This window comes from Candoia aspera, chromosome 4, assembly GCF_035149785.1.
Source record: "Candoia aspera isolate rCanAsp1 chromosome 4, rCanAsp1.hap2, whole genome shotgun sequence".
NCBI classification, from domain to species: Eukaryota; Metazoa; Chordata; class Lepidosauria; order Squamata; family Boidae; genus Candoia; species Candoia aspera.
In genome coordinates this window covers 96131462-96156371 of record NC_086156.1, presented here as the reverse complement: position 1 = coordinate 96156371, position 24910 = coordinate 96131462, and the positions used below count along the sequence as shown (strand labels likewise).

Here is a 24910-nt window from a genome sequence, read left to right as displayed (position 1 = left end):
TTGATTTTAGAGATACAGTGTTACTAAATGTTTAATTAATAGTAAGGTATTAACTTTTAGGTACTTTTATATCTGGGTTGGAAAAGATCAGAAGCCACTGGTCTGATATGCTTCTTTGCTTATTCCTGTACCATTTTAGCTTTTCCTGTTTCTTTTTTAGACTTGTACTCTATCGTTCTTATATTCTGCAGTATGTGCCTTAATTATATCTTGAACAATTAATAAGGAAAAAGAAAAAAAGTTACACAGTGTTGGATATGATTATTAGGGCTCTACATGCCTTAGGAAACTAACTCAGAAGTGTTTCAGACTTCATGCCAACAGGAACGCAGCATCTCCCTGCTATTCATGCAACTCAGGGTAGCTATGAAAGCAGTGGCATCTGGTTGCTTTGTTTTTTAGGATCCTGCAAGTCCCCAAAAAGGCAAATGTGAAGAGCAGAGAGCATTAGGCTTCATATCAGGCATGGCTGAAACTCTCACCTCTCCAGATACCACCAACGCCTTTTCCAGGAACTGGCCATTTTTTAATTGGACGAAAGTGAAACCACTTACACACAATCTGCCTGTACACAAGGCTCCAAGTCCATTCATAGGTCTATGCCTCAGAGTCTGAATGCTAAACCTTTTCCTTCCACCTTTCTAAATCAATGGAGATTTGGCCTGTTGCTTGTTGGCCTTGAATGGCACCTGTCCTGTGCTATGTACCTGTCTTAAGAATACACAATTGTCCTCTTTAGTCTGAGAACCACTAGTTCCTGTCTCACTAGCTCTTTTCCTGACAGAGATCTGCTGTATTTGTATGAGATTCAAAGAACAGTGTGGTCTAGTGGTTAAAGTGCTGGGCTAGAAACCAGGAGACTGTGAGTTCTAGTCCCGCCTTAGGCATGAAAGCCAGCTGGGTGACTTTAGGCCAGTCGCTCTCTCTCAGCCCAACCCACCTCACAGGGGTGTGGTTGTGGGGAAAATAGGAGGAAGAAGGAGTATTAGGTATGTTTGTCGTCTTGAGTTATTTAGAAAAGTAATAAAGGCGGGATCAAAATTAAATAAATAAATAAACTTCCTCCAAGTCATTTTCAAAGCGTGTGCATCCCTAGTAGTCAGTACTTGAATGTGAGACTACCAGGAAATCCAGGACTAGACTGAGAAGCTGGGCAAAAAAATCTAGAAGAAAGCAAACCATTTCCATATTGTTGATGAGAATGCCACTTGGACAGTCCATGGAGTCATGAGGATCTGAACTCAGTTTGAAGGAGTTTTTATCATTTAAAGTTTAATGGAGTTTATACCTAGGAAAGTGAGTATATAGCCATGCTTTTAGCTTCTACAACATAGCTACTATTAATAGCAATTAAATTTCAAAGGAACCCCCCCCCCAAAGGCATTGGATTCTCAGGAGTTGCTTTGTTAATGTCTCTTTTAATATATCAGGGGAATATTATTGGCCATGCTCCTCCCATATTGGCCCAGATGGATGAGACTGCTGGGGATTGTAGTTCAACTATCTGGAGGGACACTCCCCTCTACTAAGTTAGAATTAAGCAAAACCAGAAAACTCCACTATTTTTAATGCTATTTTTCAAATGTGCCACTATTGTAAATGTAAGATTAAAATCCTACAAATAAATACATTGCTGATTCTCCATAGCACCAGGCTTAAATTTATCCAGGCATTCACCCAAAGGAAGTCAACCACACAACTGTATAGTCTTGCGATCTCACTTCAAAGCAGCTTTCTCAAACCTGGTACCCTTGAATCGATTGGACTTCATCTCCCAGAATTCCCAGCCATGTTACTGACTGGGAATTTTGGGATTTGAAGTCCAACAATTTGGAGGTCAGCCTCTTGGGAAAGGCTGCTTTGGAACTGACAAAGTATTGATGAGCTGGCTGGGGAATTCTGGGAGTTGAAGTCCACAAACACTCTGGAAGAAGTTGGCCATGCTATAATACCCAGTGAAATAAACTGGAATAGCAATTTGTCCCACTGATTTTCTCCAGGTCTAATCCATCCTGTCTGGACCTTATACTAATTCTCACACAGGTAAGATTTGAAAGCAGGCTTTGCCCCACTGTGTTTACCTGAAGGTGGAAAGCACCTTACCTGCCATTCCTTAAAACCATGTTCTACTTTTATCATCTTTCCTTATCCTCCTTCAGAACAAAAATGAGAAGGGTAGCTTACAGGAAAAACATAAAAAATACAATAATTCTCCTGGTTAACCCTCCCCCACATTCTCCCCCCTCCCAATTTGCTCTGAAATCTTTCCTTGTTATTGCTATTATTGTTTGGTGAAATAGTAGAGGGAATTACCTGAAAAACACGCCCAGCAGGTACCCCAAATACCCCCCACCCCTCCACTTCTACCAGCTGCCTCTTCTTCCCTGAGCCTTCACTTGCAGAATCGCAAATACTGAGTGGAAGAGTAGAAAACTGAGACATCATTTCCCTATCCCCTCCCAACCTCTCTGACTACTCTCCTTGTCGAAATGAGGCTCAGAAAAGCGATCCGATCTCGAATGCCCCAAATATCTCCAACAGAGATGAGGCAGATCGAGATTCAAGAAGGAAAGCAAAGTGAACGACGCGCGACGTTTCTTCTCCGTCAGTTGAGCGTGACGACACACAGCCTAAGGCGGGTGAGGCAGGCAGAAGGGACAGGAAAAAAAGTCCTTAAAAAGAAGGAGGTCGATCCCCGCTAGCTTACCTGTCCCGGGCCAGGCTCTGCAAGTCAGGTGCAAAGGAGTCAAAATCGAAACTGAAAAAAAGCACGTTGGATGCAGAAGATATAACCACTTCCCCTTTCTGGAGGGAGATGAAGAGGGATGGCGCGGATTGGTCCACCACAGTCCCAGGGCTGGTGACTCGTGGGAGGAGGGTAAGGAGCCGTTTAGGGGAGGAGAAGGATAATCTGATCATACTAAGAAGGCGGACGAGTTTGTGAGGAAGAATTCAGTTCCACCCCGAGGCTGCGTGGTTTTCTTTTTGTGTAGTGCAGGAAGAAGATTCGGTGTAAAGCCATTCCATCCGTTCTCTGCGAACACACATGCACGCATACACACACGTCTACAATGGAATCGAATTCAGTTTTTAAAAATTAATTAATTAATTACTTAAATCTGTTTCTTGATCTCTCTCAAATTCCTGCAAGGGGGGTGTAATTAGTAAATTGAATCAGCAGGTAGTAAGGCTAGAACCTGGAGTTGTAAAATTGACAGACTGAGGTGGAAGAAAGCAGGGAGGCTGGGGGCAGTTTGCCCCACACTATAAGTCCCTTTTTTACCATTAAAAAAAAATAAAGAGAGGGGATTGCATCTCCTTCAGAAAAAAAAGTGCACCATGCAAAACTTTTGACAATCTGGACAGCATTGAAGGAGATGTCAGAGTGATTAACTGAATTATTTAGAGCATCCATGAAGGCCTTGGAAAGTATATTCAAATGCTGTGATGTGTCTATGCTTAAAAGATCAGAATTGTGCAAGCCATGGTATTCCCTGTGACACTCTATGGAAGTGAACGTTGGACTTCAAAGAAGCAGGATAGGAAGGGTATTGACACCTTTGAACAATGGTGCTGGAGAAGACTGTTGAGAATACCATGGACAGCCAAGAAAACAAACCAAACTGATGGATCAAGAAGCAAATCAACCCAGAGTTCTCACTGGAGGCACAAAAGGCCAAGCTCAAATTATCCTACTTCGGACACATCAGGCGAAGACCCTGCTCTCTGGAAAAGGCTCTAATGCTGGGAAAGGAAAGGAAAGGAAAGGAAGAGGTGGAAGGAAAGAGAAGAGGAGGACGACCAGCAGCAAGGTGGATGGGCTCAGTTACAGCAGCAATAAGCGCACCATTGGAAGAGCTGAAGGACCGGGTTAGGGACAGATCATCATGGAGAAAAGCTATCTATGTGGTCGGTAAGAGTCAGTGACTTGATGGCACGTAATCAATCAGTCAGCTGATTTCCAGATGCCATGCCAAGGGTAGCAAACTGATAACTCTCCAGCTGGTTTGGAACTACATATGTCAACTCCCTTCAATCCTGGTGATGGAGGCTGGGCTTACTAGTTGTTGTTTTTCAACCATTTTGGAGGGATATGAGATGCCCCACCCCTGTGTTCAACTTAAGAGTGGTGCTAAATTTGTCCCTGCCACAATGTCTCTGTTGAGTTGAATTTAACTTGATGGACTCATCTGTGTTGGGGGAGATGATAGGTAGATAGACAACATATTTAATATGCATATTAAAAGGGCAATATGCCACTGGATGGCAACAAGAAGGAAAAAAAAAAAAAACACCTCTCTATTTCCTTCTAAGGGTTGTCTGGATTTTTACAGCCTAGATAGGACTGCCCAGCACTGTTCCAGTTTTTCCATAACGTTTATTTTACTTAGGAGCTGGAACTGCAAAGTTATACTGTATATGTTCTTACTTCTACAATTCCAATCTCCCTTCAGGAAGGGGAGGCTTTGATTATACTTAATACTTAATATGCATATTAAAAAGACAAAAAAAAATTGGTAAGACACAACAAGACTCTTAAAGCAGGGCTACCATATCCGCTCTGTGAAAACCAAAGAACTGCTAGGCATCAGTAAAAAAAAATGCAAAAAACGCTATAGCTATGCTGCCATTGTAACCGAAACATGGTTTTCTTCACCTAGCAGTTGCAATTGCTCTTGGTCAACATGCTAAGTTTAATTAAACCCTGAATTTCAGTTTTGTGTATTTTGGTACACACGTGGACTTACGTTGCACAAACTCTGCCTGTTTCATTAGTTGAGAGAGAAACATATTGTGGGAACCCTCCAAAAAGGTTATTTGGGTACCCAGGTTAAATACGTTGTGGGAACTCAAAACTCTTGAAGTAGTTAATATGTTGTCACATGGAATGCAAGCCTGAAGATGCAATTTAGTCTGTAATGTGCATATTAATTTGAAAAGCAAAAGTTGATCTGTGAACCATAAGGAACAGAATCCAAAAGATATTCAAAAATATTTAGGGATTATATTTGTATTAGACCAACAGAAAACTTACACAATAGCTGTTGATTTCTGGGTGTGGAAGGAAATGTAAACATTGTGTTACTGCTGCCACCTGGTGACTACACTCATATTTCTGTGGGCTGTGCTTTTTTTTCTATTTCCATACTGTTGCTGACAAACCTACATGGATGTGTCTGTGAAGTCATCAGAAGCCAAACTTGACTTGAACACTACTTGACTGTATGATTTTATACAGAAAGAAGACAAGAAGTATAGGCTGCATAGCTCTTTCTTTGTATGCTTTATGTTACCTTCTTAGACAGTTCATTGCTCCTCTGGCACAAGGAACTTCACTGTGGCAGAACCAAGCCACAGGGCCTGCTGGTGTATTGCTGGTTCCTCCATCTCAAATATGATGTTATTGGAGGTGTTCCTTTCCAAGAACCGATCTATGACCTTTTCCAGCCCGCTACCCTCCACAGATGTTAGACTACACCCAGAAGCTCCAGTCAGTGGGGTCAGTGAGACACTTTGACTGTCCTAGAAATCTGTCAAGGTATATTAGCAACAAACCTTAAATGCATGCTCTGGGTTCAAACACAGTATACTTTGGGAAAGTTGGCCGCTCTGAAATGAACAGTCACTTGAGACAGTTGCCTTTGTGTTACTCCTTGTAAGCTCTTTGGCAACGCCTGATTGGTCTTTGATTTATCTGGGCTCTTACAGTCCTACCACTTACAGCCACATACTTTGAATAATGCAATCAAAGATGGTCCTCCCTCCTGTGGGAAGGATTCAGGTGTCAGTTCTTTCTCAGTCGTCTTGGAGAAGTTAATCTCAAATCATTTAAACAAGTGCAACAAACTGATGCTAGGAGGAGTTATATAGGGAGTATAAAGGTTATATAAGGAGATCAGGATACAATGCCAGTTATTTAGTATATTATTCTATACTTCCTCTACGTGTTAACTACTCTCCTCCTTTATTGCTTAAGCCTGTCAACATAGACTCATAAACAAAGATGGTGAGATGCGTTGCGATTGAAGGTCTGGCCCTCCTCTTTCTTCTTATGGGTAAGAGAGTATCTCTGCTTTAAGGCACCTGTTTTTTCAATAGAAGGGTGGGTGTATAGAAGACAAACATCCCTCTTCTCTACCTTCATTTACCAGGCACCCGTTTTTTAAAAAAAAAAATTGAAAAATTTAACACAACAGATGTTGAGAGAAATTCTTCTTCTTCTTTTTTTTTACAAAAAGTAAAGGTTAGAATATTTAACCCAGGACAGATTACTAATTTTATTTTACTTGTTTTGATTTTAGAAATTGCTTCTACTGTTAAATGTATGGAATGGGGTAAGACCCTAGAACCGATAGTAGAATGATATAAAAAGTATATTAGGTATTTATCTCCTATTTTACTAGAAGCATATATTTATCCTTTTTCAAAGAAATCCTTATCTTTTAATTTTTAAGGAGAAATTAAGAAAAATTTCTCCTTAAAAATTAAAAGATCAGGGAAAGAATCGATTGTGTGTTCCAATTATACATGCATTTCTTTGATAAATGTGGACATTAAGAGTTTAACAGCTATTTTGGCTGTAGATTCAAGAGTGTTCTTCCAACTGTTGTACATCTAGCTGAGGCTGGCTTTATACAGGATTGTCAGATTTCTGGTAATAGTAGATTTTTAATAGAGGTTCTTTCTTTGACTAAAAAATAACTTCAATTTATTGTTTGGATTCTGAGGAAGGTTTTGTTTTACTTTACTGGACATTTTAGAGGTGTGTTTGGATTTAATATGGGTTTTCCCAAAGTTTGGATTGTTAAGATTGATTAACAATAATAATAAAGTTAATTAATATATTTATATAAATAATAAACAATAAATTTATTAATTTATTAATTAATCTACCTTTACCCTTATACCTTTTTTGATGTAATATTTCCTGTGGTTTACACTACAGATGCCCTCTTTCTTTCTTTTTAATTTAGCTTTCAAACTATAAGTGTTTTCCAGATTAACCCAAATAAATATTAGATAAATATTGGAAATGTCCTATATCAGGGGCAGGCAACCCAATGCCATTCAAATGATCTGGACCACAACTCCAATTATCCAATCAACATTACCAGTGGTTCTGAATTATAGGAGGTAGAGTCAAAAATTATATATCCCACTACCTCCAGCATAAGGAGATACAGTTTGAAACTGGTTTATTTCATTTGCTACTGCCATTTCAAAAATGTCTTTTCCACTGAGTACAATTATTATTTATATTCGCAACCTGAGAATCAGTATAATATGTATGATTACCACCATATATGTAAGAGAGTTGGAGAGTTTAAACTAAACATAGAAAAGTTTAAAGGTGAGAAGGCTTAAGAGTAAATTCAGAAATGCAAAGCAAAAGGGGAAAATTCACATTGTCTGTCTGCCTCTACTGTGTCTGTCCATCCATCCGTCCATTATCTATCTGACTATTGTAATTACAGTGGGTCCAAGATCACACACTGATTTTCATGGTAAAGTATAGGTGTACCATATTTTGGCTGCAAAAAAGTAGAAAATAGATGGTAGCAAAGAGATACAAAGACAGCTAGTTCTTTGTTGTCTTCTAGAATTTTACACAAAATGTGTCAATTTATGTTGTGGTCACATGATGCTAATTGGGCACTCTAATCCTTACAATATATGGACTATCATCTAAAGCTACTTCACCCTTCCACTTCAAAGTTTCTTCTTAAAATCGCTTACAGAGAGGATGTTGCTGTGCTATTAGCATTAGATCTAGGATCACATTCAGCCATGGATCTTGCATATATAAGAAGTGATCATTTGGGCTGCCCTTGAAATGGGACAATATTACATATTTATCCTGCCCCAGAAGTCCTCTTTCATAGTTTGAAGGACAGAAAGGAACTAATTCACCACCTGGGAAACTGTGTTTGTAGCAACTGGTTTTCCCGGAAAATCAGTAGACATATGTTACCAGATTGCTATTTAATATTAAAATCAGTAACCTGATTCTTGTGTTCTTTTAACTCCGTCTCTCACAAAGCATTAAACATAATGTTGGCTTTGGATTGAGAAATCTAGATTCAAATATTTTCACATACATAAGACATATTTACATACAGATCAGAGTGAGGTAGTAAAAGTGTGGCTCCCACACTCTGTTCTGGATCTTTTCTTTCTTCTTGCCATCTCTGTCTCTCTCACATGTATATCCAGACTAAAAGGGGTGGGGGGGAAAGGTGTAATCTAAATTAGTGGCTGGAAATCATTGAGTTCTGGGGGCCACATTTAAAATTTTGACAGAATGTTTTGGGTACTTTTACAAAATAGTTACCAGGATCAGGCCATCTTTTCATAAAATAGATGTGATTAAGGATGTGGGAAATCACAAGCTATCCATTTGCCAGAAGTAAAATTGGTGAAGTTGAGCCATACCTTCAGGTTCTTTTTAACCATTCCTGTTTGTTTATTTGTCCACACCCCTGCCAGGAGCTGGTAGGCATATTTCTCCCAGCAGAGAAAGAAAGCACTAAACTGCTGATACTGTATATACTATTTTCTTTTTCTAAAACAGACTATGAGACCTATGCATTCTCCAAAGGTATTCTTAAAAATAGAGATGATACCATAGCAGGATAATATTTTTTTTTTGCGGTTGCAACTCACTTTTTTCCCCTTCTATTTTTGCAGCTCCTGAGAGCCATAGCAAGTGTGGCTTTTCTTACTTTTGGGGGACTTGGGTGGGCTTTGTAAAAAAATGGTTCTTGAGGCCTCTTGGAGGCTGCAATATGTATGTTGTTATTTTTTTATTATTATTTAATCAGCATTTTGTTACCCAGCTTTGATAGTGGGATCTAGTGGAAAGGAAACCGTACAGGTTGTGGGATGCAGTTTGAGATAGAAACATGTCCATCATACCATTCCCTTTCAACATAAGCAGCATTATGTAAAGCACAGAGAAGGAGTAAGAAGGAAGCAAGGAGAGAGGAAATTAGAGAAGAGAAAACTGAACTATCTTTCTATCCTTGCAAACCATCCTTGTTTCCTCATTGTCCATTTAATCTCTCACATCTTTCTTATCAACTCTATTTTATTTTGGAATTAAAATAATCTTTCAATTTAATTTAAGAAGGAGAGGACAGTAGGGGACAGAGTCAGTGTTAAGGAAAGTGTTGACAATAACTCATTGCTTTTATTTTTCATTTTATTTATTTATTAAAGAAATGTATATGGCCGCCCAACTCACTCACAGTGACTCCGGGCAGCTTACAGAAATAAAACCCCAAATACAAAACCCGCTACACCCCCACCCCCTGGCAACAACAATGCATTCAAACAAACCACTTGATGGGCTTCATATTAACCTGGCATCCCCATGCCTGCTGGCAAATCTCATACAAATCCTCCCAAGCCCTGAAACTCATTGGATGGTATTGAGTCAAGAGTCCCTTCAGATCTGTATCCTTATTTGCTGCAGATAAGCCAGGATTGGTGATATGTGCTGTAGTGAGAATGACCATTTTTGAATGACACGCAGCACATTTTTAAAGTTCCAACTACTATCTCTTATATTATTTAATGAAAAGTTAATCCTAAAAACTGTATCTTTCATGACATCATAGACATTGCTGGTCTAAAAAGTGATCCGATGTCGTATATGCTTGCTGGATTATTTATATGTCCTCTTTTGTTTTGTCTCTGGCTACCCTGTTTGGTCCATTCAGTCTCTTCTGATGCTTCTCTTCTTGTCTTCACAGGCATTACTGAGGCCAAGCCACCTCCAGGTGAATAAGGTCTTCAATGGGTTTCAGCTGCAGGGAGCTGATGGCCCAGACACTTACCTGCCTATCTTGCTCTCCCCACAGCTTGTGGCCAATTGATCTCTTCTGCCCGAATTGTGGGAGGTTCAGAGGCTGAGGTGGGTTCATGGCCATGGCTGGCCAGCATACAAACTTTAGGCTCACATCAGTGTGGGGGAACTCTCATTGCCTCAAGCTGGGTTCTCACAGCAGCACATTGTTTTAGCAGGTGAGAATAGTTGCCAAGCTTCACTCCCTTCATACAAAACCCCACAAGGTTGATCCTCAGATTTCTGAAACTAATTTATAAAGCTCCATTCCCCTTGCAGAGGTATCTGGCATCTTGGAGGTCAGCTTCTACCATTCTTTCACTGAGAAACCATACATTCAAGCTGTTAGGTCCTCATCACAAACACTGTCTTCCCATTCCTCAGGAAGCTGGACTTACAGTTTTCAGTCCCACCCTGTCCAGTATGTCCTATTTTTCTTCCAATAGGTTCTAGCATGTTTCTTTTGAGTTTTCCTATTGAGGCATAAAACCCAATCTCCTCCCAAGATTTCTTTTCCTGCCTCCCCATCCTCACCCCAATTAACATGGCTCATCAACTTTCTCTTAACCACCTAACTTCAATCTCCTCTTCCTTGCTGAGTTTTAAACAGTATATATATTTTCATTTTCATGCTTACATTTCATAACCAATCTCTGTCTACAGTCTCTCAGATCCCTCTCTATTTGTAATTCTTTTGGGAGCCTACAATCTCTCCTATCCGGGACCAGAGTCGGTACTAGTGAATGTGAAGCAAATTATCGTCCACTCCAACTACTCTGGGTTCAGAAAAGGCAATGATATCGCACTGATGGAACTCAAGAACCCTGTGAATTTCACCCAGCGTATCCAGCCTGCCTGTTTCCCAGGACCTTCCATTGTCTTTCCTCCCAGATTGGGTTGTTGGGTTGCAGGCTGGGGAAACATTGAATCACAAGGTGAGGCTATCAGAGATATTTCTATATTATATGTGTTCTATATGTATGGAGTTCCATCTCTGTTGATAGTCCTTGACAGCTTTTTCTAGTAGTGATGGATAGCAGCTAGCAGCAAGCATCTAGAATAGCAGCTGAGTCTAGTGAGTGGAGGTCACTGTTTTAATTTCCAGTAGTGATCGGAAGTGACATTACTTCAAGGACATTGTGAGAAATTAAGGTGGTAGCTACCCTGAGATCTGATTATGTGATTTGGTACTGGTGATTTTTTACAGCCAGTGTGGTTAGAAAAAAATGTCAAATGTCTGATGGAGTGTTAGACTGTTGGCAACTGTCTTTTCATAATCCATACATATCAGTTCCTAACATCAGCTGTAGATAGAATGAATCAGACTAACTTTGTGTTTGCAGATACTCAACTATATATGTCCCAAGGTATTTCTAGAAATTGTCCTTGTTTTCTGTTATCCATCCCAGTTGAATCATTCTGATTATGCTCATGTTTTTCATCATTTAGAGAAGGGTATTTAGTTTTTGTGTTTTTATGCTGCTATGATGGTTTAGTTTTCTTTCCATTGTGTAGATAAACAAAGCTGATCAGAGGAAAGGAATGTTCTTATGATTCAGTTTACCAATCCACTGTCTTGGTAATGCTTACTTTAATAGAGATATACAGGTAAATATCTGAGTGTTGGTAGAACTTCCTGTCCTAACTTAAGCAAAAAAACCATGCTGAGACAAGAAATTAGTCTCTAGTGTTTATTAACTGCTCTAGTAGACAAAAATCCTACCAAACTGAAGGAGTGTGAGAAATCCAGACAGATAAACCCCAAAACTCAAGGTGGGTCTGCTCTGAGTTTCTTTGAAGGACAGTTCAAAGCATCTAAACTACACATGCGTTTTCCCCCCTGGATAGGGGCCTCCTCCTGCTCACCATCTGTACTCATGACACTTCCTAATTCTAGTCTTGTAAGATGAATTCAAAATCTGAACAGCATTGTTTGTTCGTTTGTTTGTTTATTTAGTCCCTGCCCATCTCCTCCCATCGGGGGATTCTGGGTGGTTTAATTTCATTAACATTTCAATGAAAGGAATACTTCTGTTCATGCAGCAATAAAACTACCTCTGATACTCTTAGGGGGATACCTATGTACATGCGCTATAATTCTGATCTTTTCATGGAAAGCTTTTTCCAATGGAAGGACACTCAATCCAGTTGATCTTCAGATTAAACTGTTGATACATAAATGCATGTTTTCACTGTTGAGATAAAAGCTTGACTCTTTAAGGACCTCTTTTGCAGAGGAGACATACTTGCAACTTGGTGTCACTGTTGATTTACGCTGTGAGCTTTCTTCTGAATCAACAGTATAGAATTGTGCTGTCAATTACTGTCACATTTTGTTACTTTGGTTTTGATATCTTTTTATTATTATTCTTAGTTGTGAGCCATTCCTGAGTGGAAAAGTAGTCAAGTAGACTTTTTTTTAAAAAATGTTTACGTTAAATACAAGCCAGAAACAAGTTAAACACAAAATCCTTAGCACCAAAAAAAGGAAAACTACCCTTTTCAGAACTTTACCCTGTCCCCAATTCCTACTAATCAGCTTTGTTGGAATGGAGCAGGACTTTGAAATGGATTCATGAAGCCTGACATTAAGGGAAAAAAAAAAAAAGAAATGGGGAAAAATAGAATTAAGGTATCAAGGATTTTAATAACTGCATGGCCAAATGCAAGAGGAAAAGGGGCCCCTGCCCCTTTAATAATTGTTTAGAACTCCTCTATCTTTAATAATTGTTTAAAGGATGGCAGGGGTATAATAATTGTTTAAATTTCAGCAGCAGTAAATACACTGACAAGCTGTTCAGCTTGATGAAATTCCTTCTTTTACATAGATATGAATGATGGTGTCCCCTTTGATAAAATCTGGAAAAGTAGCTATCCTTTCTCTTTCTCCCAGTCCCACTTCCTGAACCTGAGCTTTTGCAGGAAGTCCTTCTTCCCCTGGTGGACAGGGCTACCTGTGAGGATCTTTACAGTGACCTTAAAGTACCCTGGATGAAGAATGTAATAAAAGATGACATGATATGTGCAGGCTACATGGAAGGAGAGAAGGATGCTTGCCAGGTAATACTGACTCATTTGTGTATGTGTGCCTTTGAGTCAGTGTTGACTCCTGGACACTGCCTGGGCAAGTATATGTAGTTTTCTTGGCTAGATTTTGGAAATGAGTTGCCATTGCCTCCTTTCTAGGGCTCTGAGAGAGTGACTGGCCCAAGGTCACCCAGCTGGCTTTGTGACTAAGGCAGGACTAGAACTCATTGTCATGTTTCCCCTTTCAATGTTCTGTTAACATTGTAACGTTTCACATGTCAAGTCATTTTCCGTGTATACTCGCTTGGTTCGTTCGGGGTTTTTCCATTCCTGCGCTCTCCTTTGTTTTGGGTCTTTGGAATGTATGTTTGGGTTTGCAAGCCTATTCAAGGTTACTTTCCCAGGTGCGTCTAACGGTTCCTAACACCTGGGAGGGGGTGCGTGCTGACGAGTGCTTGGGGCGGGACTGGATTGAAGGCAAGGCTTTTAAGTTTGCATTTGGCGCGCTTTTGCTCATTCTCAGCTTTCTCTGTATTTGCATACTATTCCTTTAATAAATCAGTTATCTTTAAGCCCGAGCTTGTGAGACTGAGTATTTGGGATTAGGCAAACATTACACTCATGGTCTCCTGGTTTCTAGCCCAGTGCCTTAACCACTGCACCAAACTGGCTCTAACATGCTTTTTACCCAATCTTTTTTCCAAGCAGCTTGCAGTTCTCCCAACTATATGTATTGCAGGCAACAATACTTTGATATAGTTTAGGCTGAAAGGTGGTGACTGGTCCAAGATGGGGTGTTTGTGAAATCCCTACCATAGGAATGGGGAATCTCTGACCTTCTAGTATGTATGGGTCATGTTGGCCAAGGAGCTTTGTTTGGTGGGATCCAGAACGAGACCCTTTTTTGCCATGATTTGCCATGGAACCCACCCTCTGGAACATCATTCCACCGGAGGTGAGATTGGCCCCAACCCTTCCGGCCTTCTGAAAGGCCCTCAAAACTTGGATGTGCCATCAGGCTTGGGGATCCCAAGGAAGTATGGAGCCTGCCCGTTAAATGGTTATATTGTATATCATTAGAGTGCAATCTCCTCTGTCATTTTATTATTATATTTTAAATATAGCATTTAATTTTTAAACTGTTTTTAATGGTAGAAGATTATTTTATTTGTGTCGTAAGTATTGTTGCCCAGAATCACATACAAATGAGATGGGCAGATATATAAATTTTAATAAATAATAATAATGAAGATGATGATGTATGCATTGCATTTATGGGACTAAAAATGGCCTAAGAACAAACATTAAGGCAATAACTATGGTAAAAGGATACACCCTAACCATTGTAGGAAAAGAAAGGCAAGTTCATGGCTGGCATCCCTTCCTTTGAGTTTGCAGTCTAACCAGGTGATAGGTTAGGTTGGTAGTGGTGCTGACTCCTCTGGCCTAAACCTTCTGCTCTTCAGTGTTAGGTCAGTGGCTGTTAAAATGTGTATAATCAAGGATTTGATCCTTGATGGATGCAATCACCTAGCATGGATCACAGAGACAGAAAGGGAGAGGAATTAATCTTTCCTGTCTTTGTCCACCAACTTACTCCACAGCACAGATTAGAATTGGGGTGTAAGAAACTGAAGTGGCCATAGATTGTAGGGATTCCCTCTCCTTGACTAGATCTTCCAACCAGGAGTCTGCAAATTTTAAAAGTATATTGCTGTGTTTGAGTGGCCTGGATTGTATAGGGATACTGTTCTTTTAAATCCATTCACTGCTTAATGTGTCTCTTCCTGATCCAGCTGGGGTGATCTTGGTGTGGCATTAGATAATCCCATTTGCTTTTTCTGGGTGAGGGGGGTTAATGTCCACACTGAGGATACCCAGTCAAGAGTGAGTCAGGATTCAAATGTAAACTCATTTGCAATAAAGACAACAAGTACTTCTTTGCTTTTCTCTATTCTGAGGCATCTACTCCACCAAGATATTGGAGGAGGAAGCTAGAACAGTTAGTGACGCACTATGAGGAATTTGCATAATTCTTTGTGGTCAAAGTCAATTATATCCATCTTAACTGGAAGTCTAGTTCTGGAGTGCAACTGACAGAAACCCTGGCAAATGATTGTCTTGCCAGTTTGGATTGTTTTCAGCTTGTCGACTTGAGGGTGTGGACAAAGTTCATGAAGAATTGAAACTCCTATTTGCCTACTTGATCCTTGACTTTCTATTGACTAAACCAGCTCCCATGGTGATTAATGCCTCCTTTCAATAGACATGTTTTCCCTCCTGCCTAATTCATTGACAGGAATTTGGTTTAATCTTTGTAAAAAGAATCACAATTTTCAAAGTTAATATTGGGGAACGCTCATTACTAAATTAATCATAAATTCTAGATGTTTGCTGAATTGAGATACTGAATTTTCCAAGGGGCTGGCTGAGGATTATAGTATTAAACAAAAAAAATTCTGCTATTTTTTGTCCTTTTTTTCATAATATGTACTGAAGAACAAAGTAAACAAAGAAAATGGTATATGTGGGCCCCCTGCATTTTAACATGCCTTTTAATGTGAGCTACTTCCTTTCCTTCTAAGGATCAACACACCATTGGAACCTGGAATGTAAGATCTATGAGCCAGGGCAAATTGGATGTGGTTATTGGTGAGATGTCAAGATTAAAGATAGACATTCTGGGCGTCAGTGAACTGAAATGGACTGGAATGGGCCACTTCACTTCAAATGACCACCACATCTACTACTGTGGACAAGAGGACCACAGAAGAAATGGAGTAGCATTCATAATTAATAGTAAAGTGGCTAAAGCAGTGCTTGGATGCAATCCAAAAAACGACAGAATGATCTCAATTCGAATTCAGGGCAAGCCATCTAACATCACAGTGATCCAAATATACGCCCCAACACAAATGCTGAAGAAGCTGAAGTAGAGCAGTTCTATGAGGATCTGCAGCACCTACTGGACAACACGCCTAAAAGAGATGTTATTTTCATCACGGGAGACTGGAATGCTAAGGTGGGCAGTCAAATGACACCTCGAATTACAGGTAAGTATGGCCTGGGAGAACAAAACGAAGCAGGACATAGGCTGATAGAATTTTGCCAAGACAATTCACTCTGCATAACAAACACTCTCTTCCAACAACCTAAGAGACGGCTTTATACATGGACTTCACCAGATGGACAACACCGAAATCAGATTGATTACATCCTTTGCAGCCAAAGGTGGCGGACATCTGTACAGTCGGTAAAAACAAGGCCTGGAGCTGACTGTAGTTCAGATCACGAACTTCTTCTTGCACAATTTAGGATCAGACTAAAGAGATTAGGGAAGACCCACAGATCAGCTAGATATGAGCTCACTAATATTCCTAAGGAATATGCAGTGGAGGTGAAGAATAGATTTAAGGGACTGGACTTAGTAGATAGGGTCCCGGAAGAACTCTGGACAGAAGTTGGCAGCATCGTTCAGGAGGCGGCAACAAAATACATCCCAAAGAAAGAGAAAACCAAGCAGGCAAAATGGCTGTCTGCTGAGACACTAGAAGTAGCCCAAGAAAGAACGAAAGCAAAAGGCAACAGTGATAGGGGGAAATATGCCCAATTAAATGCAAAATTCCAGAGGTTAGCCAGAAGAGATAAGGAGTTATTTTTAAACAAGCAATGCATGGAAGTGGAAGAAGACAATAGAATAGGAAGGACAAGAGACCTCTTCCAGGAAATTAGAAACATTGGAGGTAAATTCCAGGCAAAAATAGGTATGATCAAAAACAAAGATGGCAAGGACCTAACAGAAGAAGAAGAGATCAAGAAAAGGTGGCAAGAATATACAGAAGACCTGTATAGGAAGGATAGCAGTATCGGGGATAGCTTTGACGGTGTGGTCAGTGAGCTAGAGCCAACTCACTGAAGAGTGAGGTTGAGTGGGCCTTAAGAAGCATTGCTAATAACAAGGCAGCAGGAGACGACGGCATCCCAGCTGAACTGTTCAAAATCTTGCAAGATGATGCTGTAAAGGTAATGCATGCTATATGCCAGCAAATTTGGAAAACACAAGAATGGCCATCAGATTGGAAAAAATCAACTTATATCCCCATACCAAAAAAGGGAAACACTAAAGAATGTTCAAACTATCGAACAGTGGCACTCATTTCACATGCCAGTAAGGTAATGCTCAAGATCCTGCAAGGTAGACTTCAGCAGTTCATGGAGCGAGAATTGCCAGATGTACAAGCTGGGTTTAGAAAAGGCAGAGGAACTAGAGACCAAATTGCCAATATCCGCTGGATAATGGAAAAAGCCAGGGAGTTTCAGAAAAACATCTATTTCTGTTTTATTGACTATTCTAAAGCCTTTGACTCTGTGGACCATAACAAATTGTGGCAAGTTCTTAGCGGTATGGGGATACCAAGTCATCTTGTCTGCCTCCTGAAGAATCTGTATAACGACCAAGTAGCAACAGTAAGAACAGACCACGGAACAACGGACTGGTTTAAGATTGGGAAAGGAGTACGGCAGGGCTGTATACTCTCACCCTACCTATTCAACTTGTATGCAGAACACATCATGCGACAAGCTGGGCTTGAGGAATCCAAGGCTGGAGTTAAAATCTCTGGAAGAAACATTAACAATCTCAGATATGCAGATGATACCACTTTGATGGCTGAAAGTGAAGAGGAACTGAGGAGCCTTATGATGAAGGTGAAAGAAGAAAGTGCAAAAGCTGGCTTGCAGCTAAACCTCAAAAAAACCAAGATGATGGCAACCAGCTTGATTGATAACTGGCAAATAGAGGGAGAAAATGTAGAAGCAGTGAAAGACTTTGTATTCCTAGGTGCGAAGATTACTGCAGATGCTGACTGCAGTCAGGAAATCAGAAGATGCTTAATCCTTGGGAGAAGAGCAATGACAAATCTCGATAAAATAGTTAAGAGCAGAGACATCACACTGACAACAAAGGCCCGCATAGTTAAAGCAATGGTGTTCCCTGTAGTAACATATGGCTGCGAGAGCTGGACCATAAGGAAGGCTGAGCGAAGGAAGATCGATGCTCCTCCAACAACTGTAGTGTTGGAGGAAAATTCTGAGAGTGCCTTGGACTGCAAGAAGATCCAACCAGTCCATCCTCCAGGAAATAAAGCCAGACTGCTCACTTGAGGGAATGATATTAAAGGCAAAACTGAAATACTTTGGCCACATAATGAGAAGACAGGACACCCTGGAGAAGATGCTGATGCTAGGGAGAGTGGAAGGCAAAAGGAAGAGGGGCCGACCAAGGGCAAGTTGGATGGATGATACTCTAGAGGTGACGGACTCGTCCCTGGGGGAGCTGGGGGTGTTGACGACCGACAGGAAGCTCAGGCGTGGGCTGGTCCATGAAGTCACGAAGAGTCGGAAGCAACTAAACGAATAAACAACAACAACTTCCTTTCCATTGCAAAGACATCTGCTAATAAATTTATTGTTGTTGCTGCTGTTAATACTATTATGGTGAGAGGTATTTTATTTCTGTACATCCCTGAGCAGGTTTTACTTCCTTGTCAATGAAAGGATACTTTTGTGAATATTTTCAATATTTGCTTTTGTTAAAAATGTACCAATACAGCAAAGTCAACTTATCATTAGGCAGAAAGAGACAATGCTCCATATGGAATATGCTGGGAGACATGAGTGGTAGTCAGCTGGATATTCCTTCTGAACCCTTCAGTCATTTTCTTGGAATGCAGAGCTCTTGTCCCACCCAAACTATCTTGTTCACAGCCTTTGGGTATGATGGTACGATCATATTTCCAGTGTTGAAGTAAGATTCACCTGTCAGTCATATGTAAGAATCCTTTTGGGAGAAGTCAACAGTAGAAGGTTCCTGTTATATTCTTGGAGAATAATGCTTTATTCTTTTATTTTACAGGGGGACTCGGGGGGACCATTGCTTTGCCCGTGGGATGGAGCTTGGGTCTTGGCTGGTCTGGTGAGCTGGGGAGATATCTGTGCTACCCCCAAACGCCCTGGTGTCTACACCCGGGTTAGTGCCCACAGCAGTTGGATCTTGGGACATGCTCCAGAAGTAGAATTCAGCTTCATTAATACTGCCCATAGCAGTGGATGTTCCTGGTTGCTGATGCTAATATTGCTATGCATCTTTCACTGATTATCAACACTCTGTCTGTGTTATATATTAATAAAAATTGGTTGAACATGTCTGAGTTTGTCTAGATTGCCTTTTCTGGTTTGCTGAAACTGACTTTTGTCAAATCTGTATGGCAAAACTCCCACTATATGGTAACTCTCTTCTTCTGGAATCATGCATATTTTGAAATCATCATCATCATCATCATCATCATCATCTGATTCTTCTTCTTGTTTCTTCCTCCTCCCCTTCCCCTTCCTCATATTCATTTACATAACATTAAAGAATCATAAGATGATAAGAAGCCCTGTGAGCCTTTTTTATACTTCTCCATACTTAACATTTGTTTCGAAGCTGTAACAAGGTGGCTTTACATCAATTTTCCAGGAATGGCAGGTGCCCTGCAGTCCCACACGGGCCTTAGTAAAATAAACTTGAATTTTCATGGAAAGCCAAATCTGTACAGTTTGTCTAGATGTGCTATGCTGTACTTTGCATATGAAAGTACACACAAGATATTTCTGTGGAATTCAGTGTGCAATGCTTTGCTTACATGGCCATTTTGAGCATATGAAACATTTCCTGATCTTGAGCTGTTTTCCCTGTTTTCTTGGAGTCTTTAAAACATTGGGTTGTCATAGGCGTTGAAGGCAGACTAAAGGAATGAAGCAATAATGAAATATAACAACTACAGGGTAAATAACTCTTTGCATTGAAGTTGTTCTGTTGGCAAAAAAGCTGCCACCAATATTTTTGCCCAGCTTCTCTCAGAAGATCACGGGACAGGATTGTAGCTCTGCACTATTCAGCTTTGAGAGAAATCAGTACTACTCTGTGCAGGAAGGAACAAAAATTTCAACTCCTTGTAGATTATGCTTTGTGTGAATGATGGTCCAAAGTTATTCTTCTAAACTTGATTTCTGAACTTGATTTAAAACTCTTCAGTGAATACTTTTTTAGGTGGTTTAAAAATGTCAATTTTTGGCTATTCTCAAGAGAATTTCAGGAAATCAGATGTATTACTCTCTCTTTTTTCACTGGTGAAGTGAATAAAACTCTTGTCTCTCTCCCCCCGCCCCCTGCTGTCCCATGGTCTTCAAAAGGCATTCTCACAAAGCAAAAAGCATGAACGACCAGAATGACCAGGCAAAAATGGGGTTTCCCAATTCTCTTTCTAATCATTTTACTCCCTGTCCTTCCAAAAGGGGAAGAATGGGAAAACCAAAACAAAATGCCCCTGCCCCCACTAGACACCTGTCCCCCATATCAGGGTTGTATTTGGTACAAGAAATTACTAAGAGAATTATTTTGAGCATTTGGAAAAGCACTATTATTCTGTACATTAAGGATGGGATTCAAGAAATGTGTAATCTGTAAATTTTTGAAAAGGCTTTTTTCCCATGAAATATATTTCCCTTTGGCACAGATTTCATGACACTTTACAAGAATAGTTTCTTTGTTTTATTTGAAATTTTCATATGTTGTTTCATACTTGACATACAGTTGATATGCCTAGATGGTTCATATTTTTCCTTTTTTGTTTTGCCTGTTATTAGTTACGTTCTTTTGTTTTTAAATTCTTGCTTATAGTTTGTTTTTTTGTGTGTGTATTTTTTAGTTCTTTTGGTATTTGTTTTAAAAAATGAAATAAAATTAAACAGGTATAATCGGTGCATTTATATATTCAAAGAATATAAGCTGTTGCAGGGATTGGACAGTCACAAAGCATATATTCATACTTACTGAAATTTCATCCCAGGGTCTTCAAAATTCACATTGTCTCCTGTTTTCCAACAAAGTTGAAGAGAAGACTTCTGTTTGTATCTGACAAACATGCTTCTTTCTTCAATTCCTCATGGATTCCTTAACGTTATTATCAGAAGTACTGTAATTAATGTTGCTGCTTGTCAACCCAGACCACTTGAGTAGAGTGGCTGCAGGTGGTAATGTAACTGAACAACAAAATCTATGAAAGGTAGTATATATCTCCTGTAGCATTCCAAGGTTGTAGGCAGGAGTTAGGAACAAGTATGGATCCATCTGTTTTAATCACTGATACTTTAACTTACTAAATGCCAGGCTCTGTAACATGGCAAATTAACGTTGACAGATTCATGCTTTCTATCATTTACAGATATGGCTAAGATATAGCCACAATGACAGATTCTCACATCTGCTGTCTAATAATTTATATTTTCCACTGAAACCTTAAGTCACAAACACTCCTAAAAGGATTGAAAGAATAAATCAGAAAAAAAAAAGCAGGGGGAAAGCAGAGGAGAGGTCTGTGCACAGGATGGTGGCATTGCTATTTCTACTAATTCCTTGCATATTGTGCAAGACTCCCATTGTCAAATGTGGGTTGCATGTTCCTCACTTGCCACCTCTGACCTATCATCAGTCAGGAGACTTCATCATTGGTGTCATTGCTTCTCACAGCTTTATTGTCTCCAGTACATTAGCCTTCACGAAAGAACCACTGCCGACAGAGTTTGATGAGATTAAGTAAGAAACTAAGATTTTTTAACAATCCTATTTCCATTTCTTCTTTTGCCATTGTAAGTATGTTCCCCATGACTCAACCCCAATAAAGGCTTCGGGTTGGCTGCAGCAAATGTTGGAATATAATTCAATCCAAACTAATATAACATATGGAATCTATGGTCAGGGTCTCTTCTGTGTAAGTACTGAATATATTTGAATGGATATCATCATCATCATATATACTGGGACTGGGGTCATAACATTATGGGAAAAGTAACCTTTTCCTGGCAGTTAATTTCAGTTTAACTACCTCTATCAAGAACCCCTATAAGGTATAAGCATTATAAATTTAACTGTGAGAAAAGATTTATTCTGAATGCACTTGATTTTACTGCCTGTTTTAAAAAAGGTACTCCCCCCTTCTCTCTCAGGATGTATTCAAACTTTTATTTCTCTTCCAGTCATTTTAGTAGTATGTTTAATATTTCAAAGGCTGAGAGAATAAATATTAGACATTGAGGTGCATAGCTGCACTGAGGAGACCCAAGTTCTCAGCTATGGAAACTCACTAGGTGACCTTGAGCCAGTCACACTCTCCCACCCCAACCTACTGATAGGGTTGGTGTTGTTAGGAAAAAAGAGGAAGCAAAAGATTTATATATGCTGCCTTGATCTCCTGTACAAATGATGGGAGTAAAAAGAAAATCAGTCAATCAAACAAATAAATCTACCAACATTCCAGTCAAGTTACATATTTGCAGACATAACTTCTAGTGCTATAGCCTAGAGATCTGCATTCACCAAATCATATTAAGAAGTATCTTAATTAATCTTTCAAATAATCTATACGTTAAGAGATTTCTTTATATGAAGTTGCATTCCATTTATAGTATACTATTGATATATGTAGTGAATTTAGTGGGTTTAATCACAGGTAAGTTTGCATGAAGGTTGAGAACTGTGCCCCTAATTTAGAAGCCAATCAAACTATACTCAATTAGAGTTACTATTTCTGGCAACAGGGTTCAAATATGGGGGAAACAGGCCCTGCTGCCCAAGATTTGTATTTCCTTTGGAATGAAGGGCTTTCCAATCAGACAGATCTTGAAAGAATTCACAGACTTAACAGTATGATGTTTTTGATTTTTCATATATTTTCCATCTGCATAATTTGTTTGACAAGCATTTCTATGTCTTTGTCAGAGTTTTCAAAGATTAATGAGTTTTCAGTGCTGAATGCAGTCCTGGATTGTAATGTTTTTCTTCCCTTGACACTAAACCCAATTTAATTTAATTTATTTTTTTTCTATTTTCTATTAACTGAGTATGCATATTCTTAGTGCTGCTGGTCTTGTGACTTAAACTAAATGAAGCAATAGCAATCTGGAAATAGTCAATTTTAGCACTGTCACTCAATATACGTGACTTGCTTTCCTAAGCCATAATTTTTAAAACATCAGAGAGGGTTGAATATCCAATTAATTTCTACACAACTCTGTTATATTTCAATGTATTAATTGTATTAAAAACAAACTATTAGTAAGAAATGATACAAATAAAACACTAATTGAATGCTAGTAGATTCCTGTAATACAAATGCAAAAACATGAAATCAAAGTTGGAATAAAGAAATGAAGTTAGATGATAGATAGATAGATAGATAGATAGATAGATAGATAGATGAACAGACAGACAGATGATAAATGGCAGACAGATGGATGGATGGACAGACAGACAGATATAAAGGCATGACGTAGAACAGTGTTTTTCAAACTTGGCAACTTTAAGTTATGTGGACTTCAACTCCCAGAATTCTCAGCCAGCATGTTGCCAAGTTTGAAAAACAATGAACTAGAAGTTTCTCCTGATTTTAAATCATGCCTTTTGCTTCAGTAATATATTATGAAAAGAAATGGGTGTTGAAATATGAAAGCTAGATTAAAAAAAAACAAATTCTCTTATATATATATAGCTACTAGAGTAAGGCTTGCCTTAAGGATATTGCACGGGAATACTGAAAAAAAAATTACAGTATGATTCTGAAAGCAGGGATGTTGTTCGATACACTTGTCTGTTCCATTGATTCTATAACCCTTTTTGTAGCATTGTGACTAAGAATTACCAGCATATTCTGGCCTTGGTATTTGCAGTAATGGAGATAAATGAAAACTCTCAGATCTTGCCAAATATCTCTTTGGGCTTTCACATCTATGACAGCTATTTCAGTGCACAGTGGACATACTATACTACAATGCTGCTCATATACACAGTGGAGAGTTTTATCCCAAATTACATATGTGGCATCCAAAATAAACTGGCTGCAGTCATTGGGGGATTGGACTCTCAAACCTCCTTTAATATTGCAACCATTCTGGATATCTACAAGATCCCACAGGTAAGATATGTGTTTCATTAATAGAAAAGTGTAGTGCTTCTTTCTTTCTTTCTTTCTTTCTTTCTTTTTCTTTCTTTCTTTCTTTCTTTCTTTCTTTCTTTCTTTCTTTCTCTTTCTCTTTCTTTCTCTCTTTCAAGATACAGTCTGAGGCAGGAATATATACATTTCCAGGCTAGGAAATAAAGCCCTCTGTTCATTTGCAAATGCTGTCCATTAGAATCTTTCCTTTATCCAAGTTGGCCAGAATCTTTCCTTTATCCAAGTTGTTCCAGCTATAGCAGATGTGCTTAAGGCACTTAATAAGCATCAAACCAGTAATAAACAATATTAATAATATTTTTGTTCAAAATCATCAATATATCATTGAAAAGAATGGTTTCTACTACCACTTCAAGTGGGCACAGTGGGAAGGCCACCTGTTTTAAGAACAATAGTTTGCAGCAAGGCTTGTAAGAATGTCAGAAAGGCCTGTCTGGAGAGATGGCAACAGAAAAGAATTGTGAAAGCAGAAGAAAGAGTGTGCATGTGCACGACAGCTTACTAGAGGCTGAGGACAAGGTATAATCCGAGTAGACAGTCTGTAATCCAATTCCACACAATAGCTTGCAAAGTATTGAGGGAGGAGCCAGAGACTTGGTCAGGAACAGCCGAGGTCAAAACAAAGCAGGAGTCAAGAATAGGAATTCACAAAGCCAGATCCCAAAGTTGCTTCCAGCAATGGAAGGCAGTCCCTGCACGGTTTAAGTCCTCTCCCCACTGAGTGTGCACAGCTGAAGCTTTCCCTGCTCACTGGTTGCCAATAATGAGGCACCAGGCTTGCTTGTAGAGTCAGCATCTTGCTGCTTGCTCATGAGGCACTTACTTTGCCAGAGTGCAGGATTCTCAGGGTGGGGAAATTTGCCTTGCTTCTTTGCTCCCGTGTTAGCGAAAGAAGGATCAGGGCTGGCTGAGGAGGGGCATAAGAGGGTATCAGTATTGGATTCAGTGGCTGTTGAATCTGTAGGCGCAGTGCCTGGTAGGACCT

The 24910-nt window shown here is 39.5% G+C and overlaps 1 protein-coding gene across 1 annotated transcript; it reads left to right on the top strand.

Annotated features, from left to right (window-relative positions):
* Positions 1-9860: 9860 nt before the first annotated feature.
* LOC134495546 (serine protease 27-like) lies at positions 9861-19083 on the top strand. Its single transcript, XM_063301056.1, has 4 exons — positions 9861-9916; positions 10511-10782; positions 12741-12907; positions 18789-19083. The coding sequence occupies exons 2-4, from the start codon at positions 10656-10658 to the stop codon at positions 19026-19028; spliced, it is 534 nt and encodes a 177-aa protein (XP_063157126.1). The 5' UTR covers positions 9861-9916; positions 10511-10655; the 3' UTR covers positions 19029-19083.
* The last annotated feature ends 5827 nt before the right edge of the window (positions 19084-24910 follow it).

Coding starts and splice junctions, on each gene's coding strand:
- LOC134495546 (XM_063301056.1), top strand. CDS start 10,656: ATGGAACTCAAGAACCCTGTGAATTTCACCCAGCGTATCCAGCCTGCC. Junction 10,783..12,740: donor GGGAAACATTGAATCACAAG/GTGAGGCTATCA, acceptor TCTTTCTCCCAG/TCCCACTTCCTGAACCTGAG. Junction 12,908..18,788: donor GAGAGAAGGATGCTTGCCAG/GTAATACTGACT, acceptor TTTATTTTACAG/GGGGACTCGGGGGGACCATT.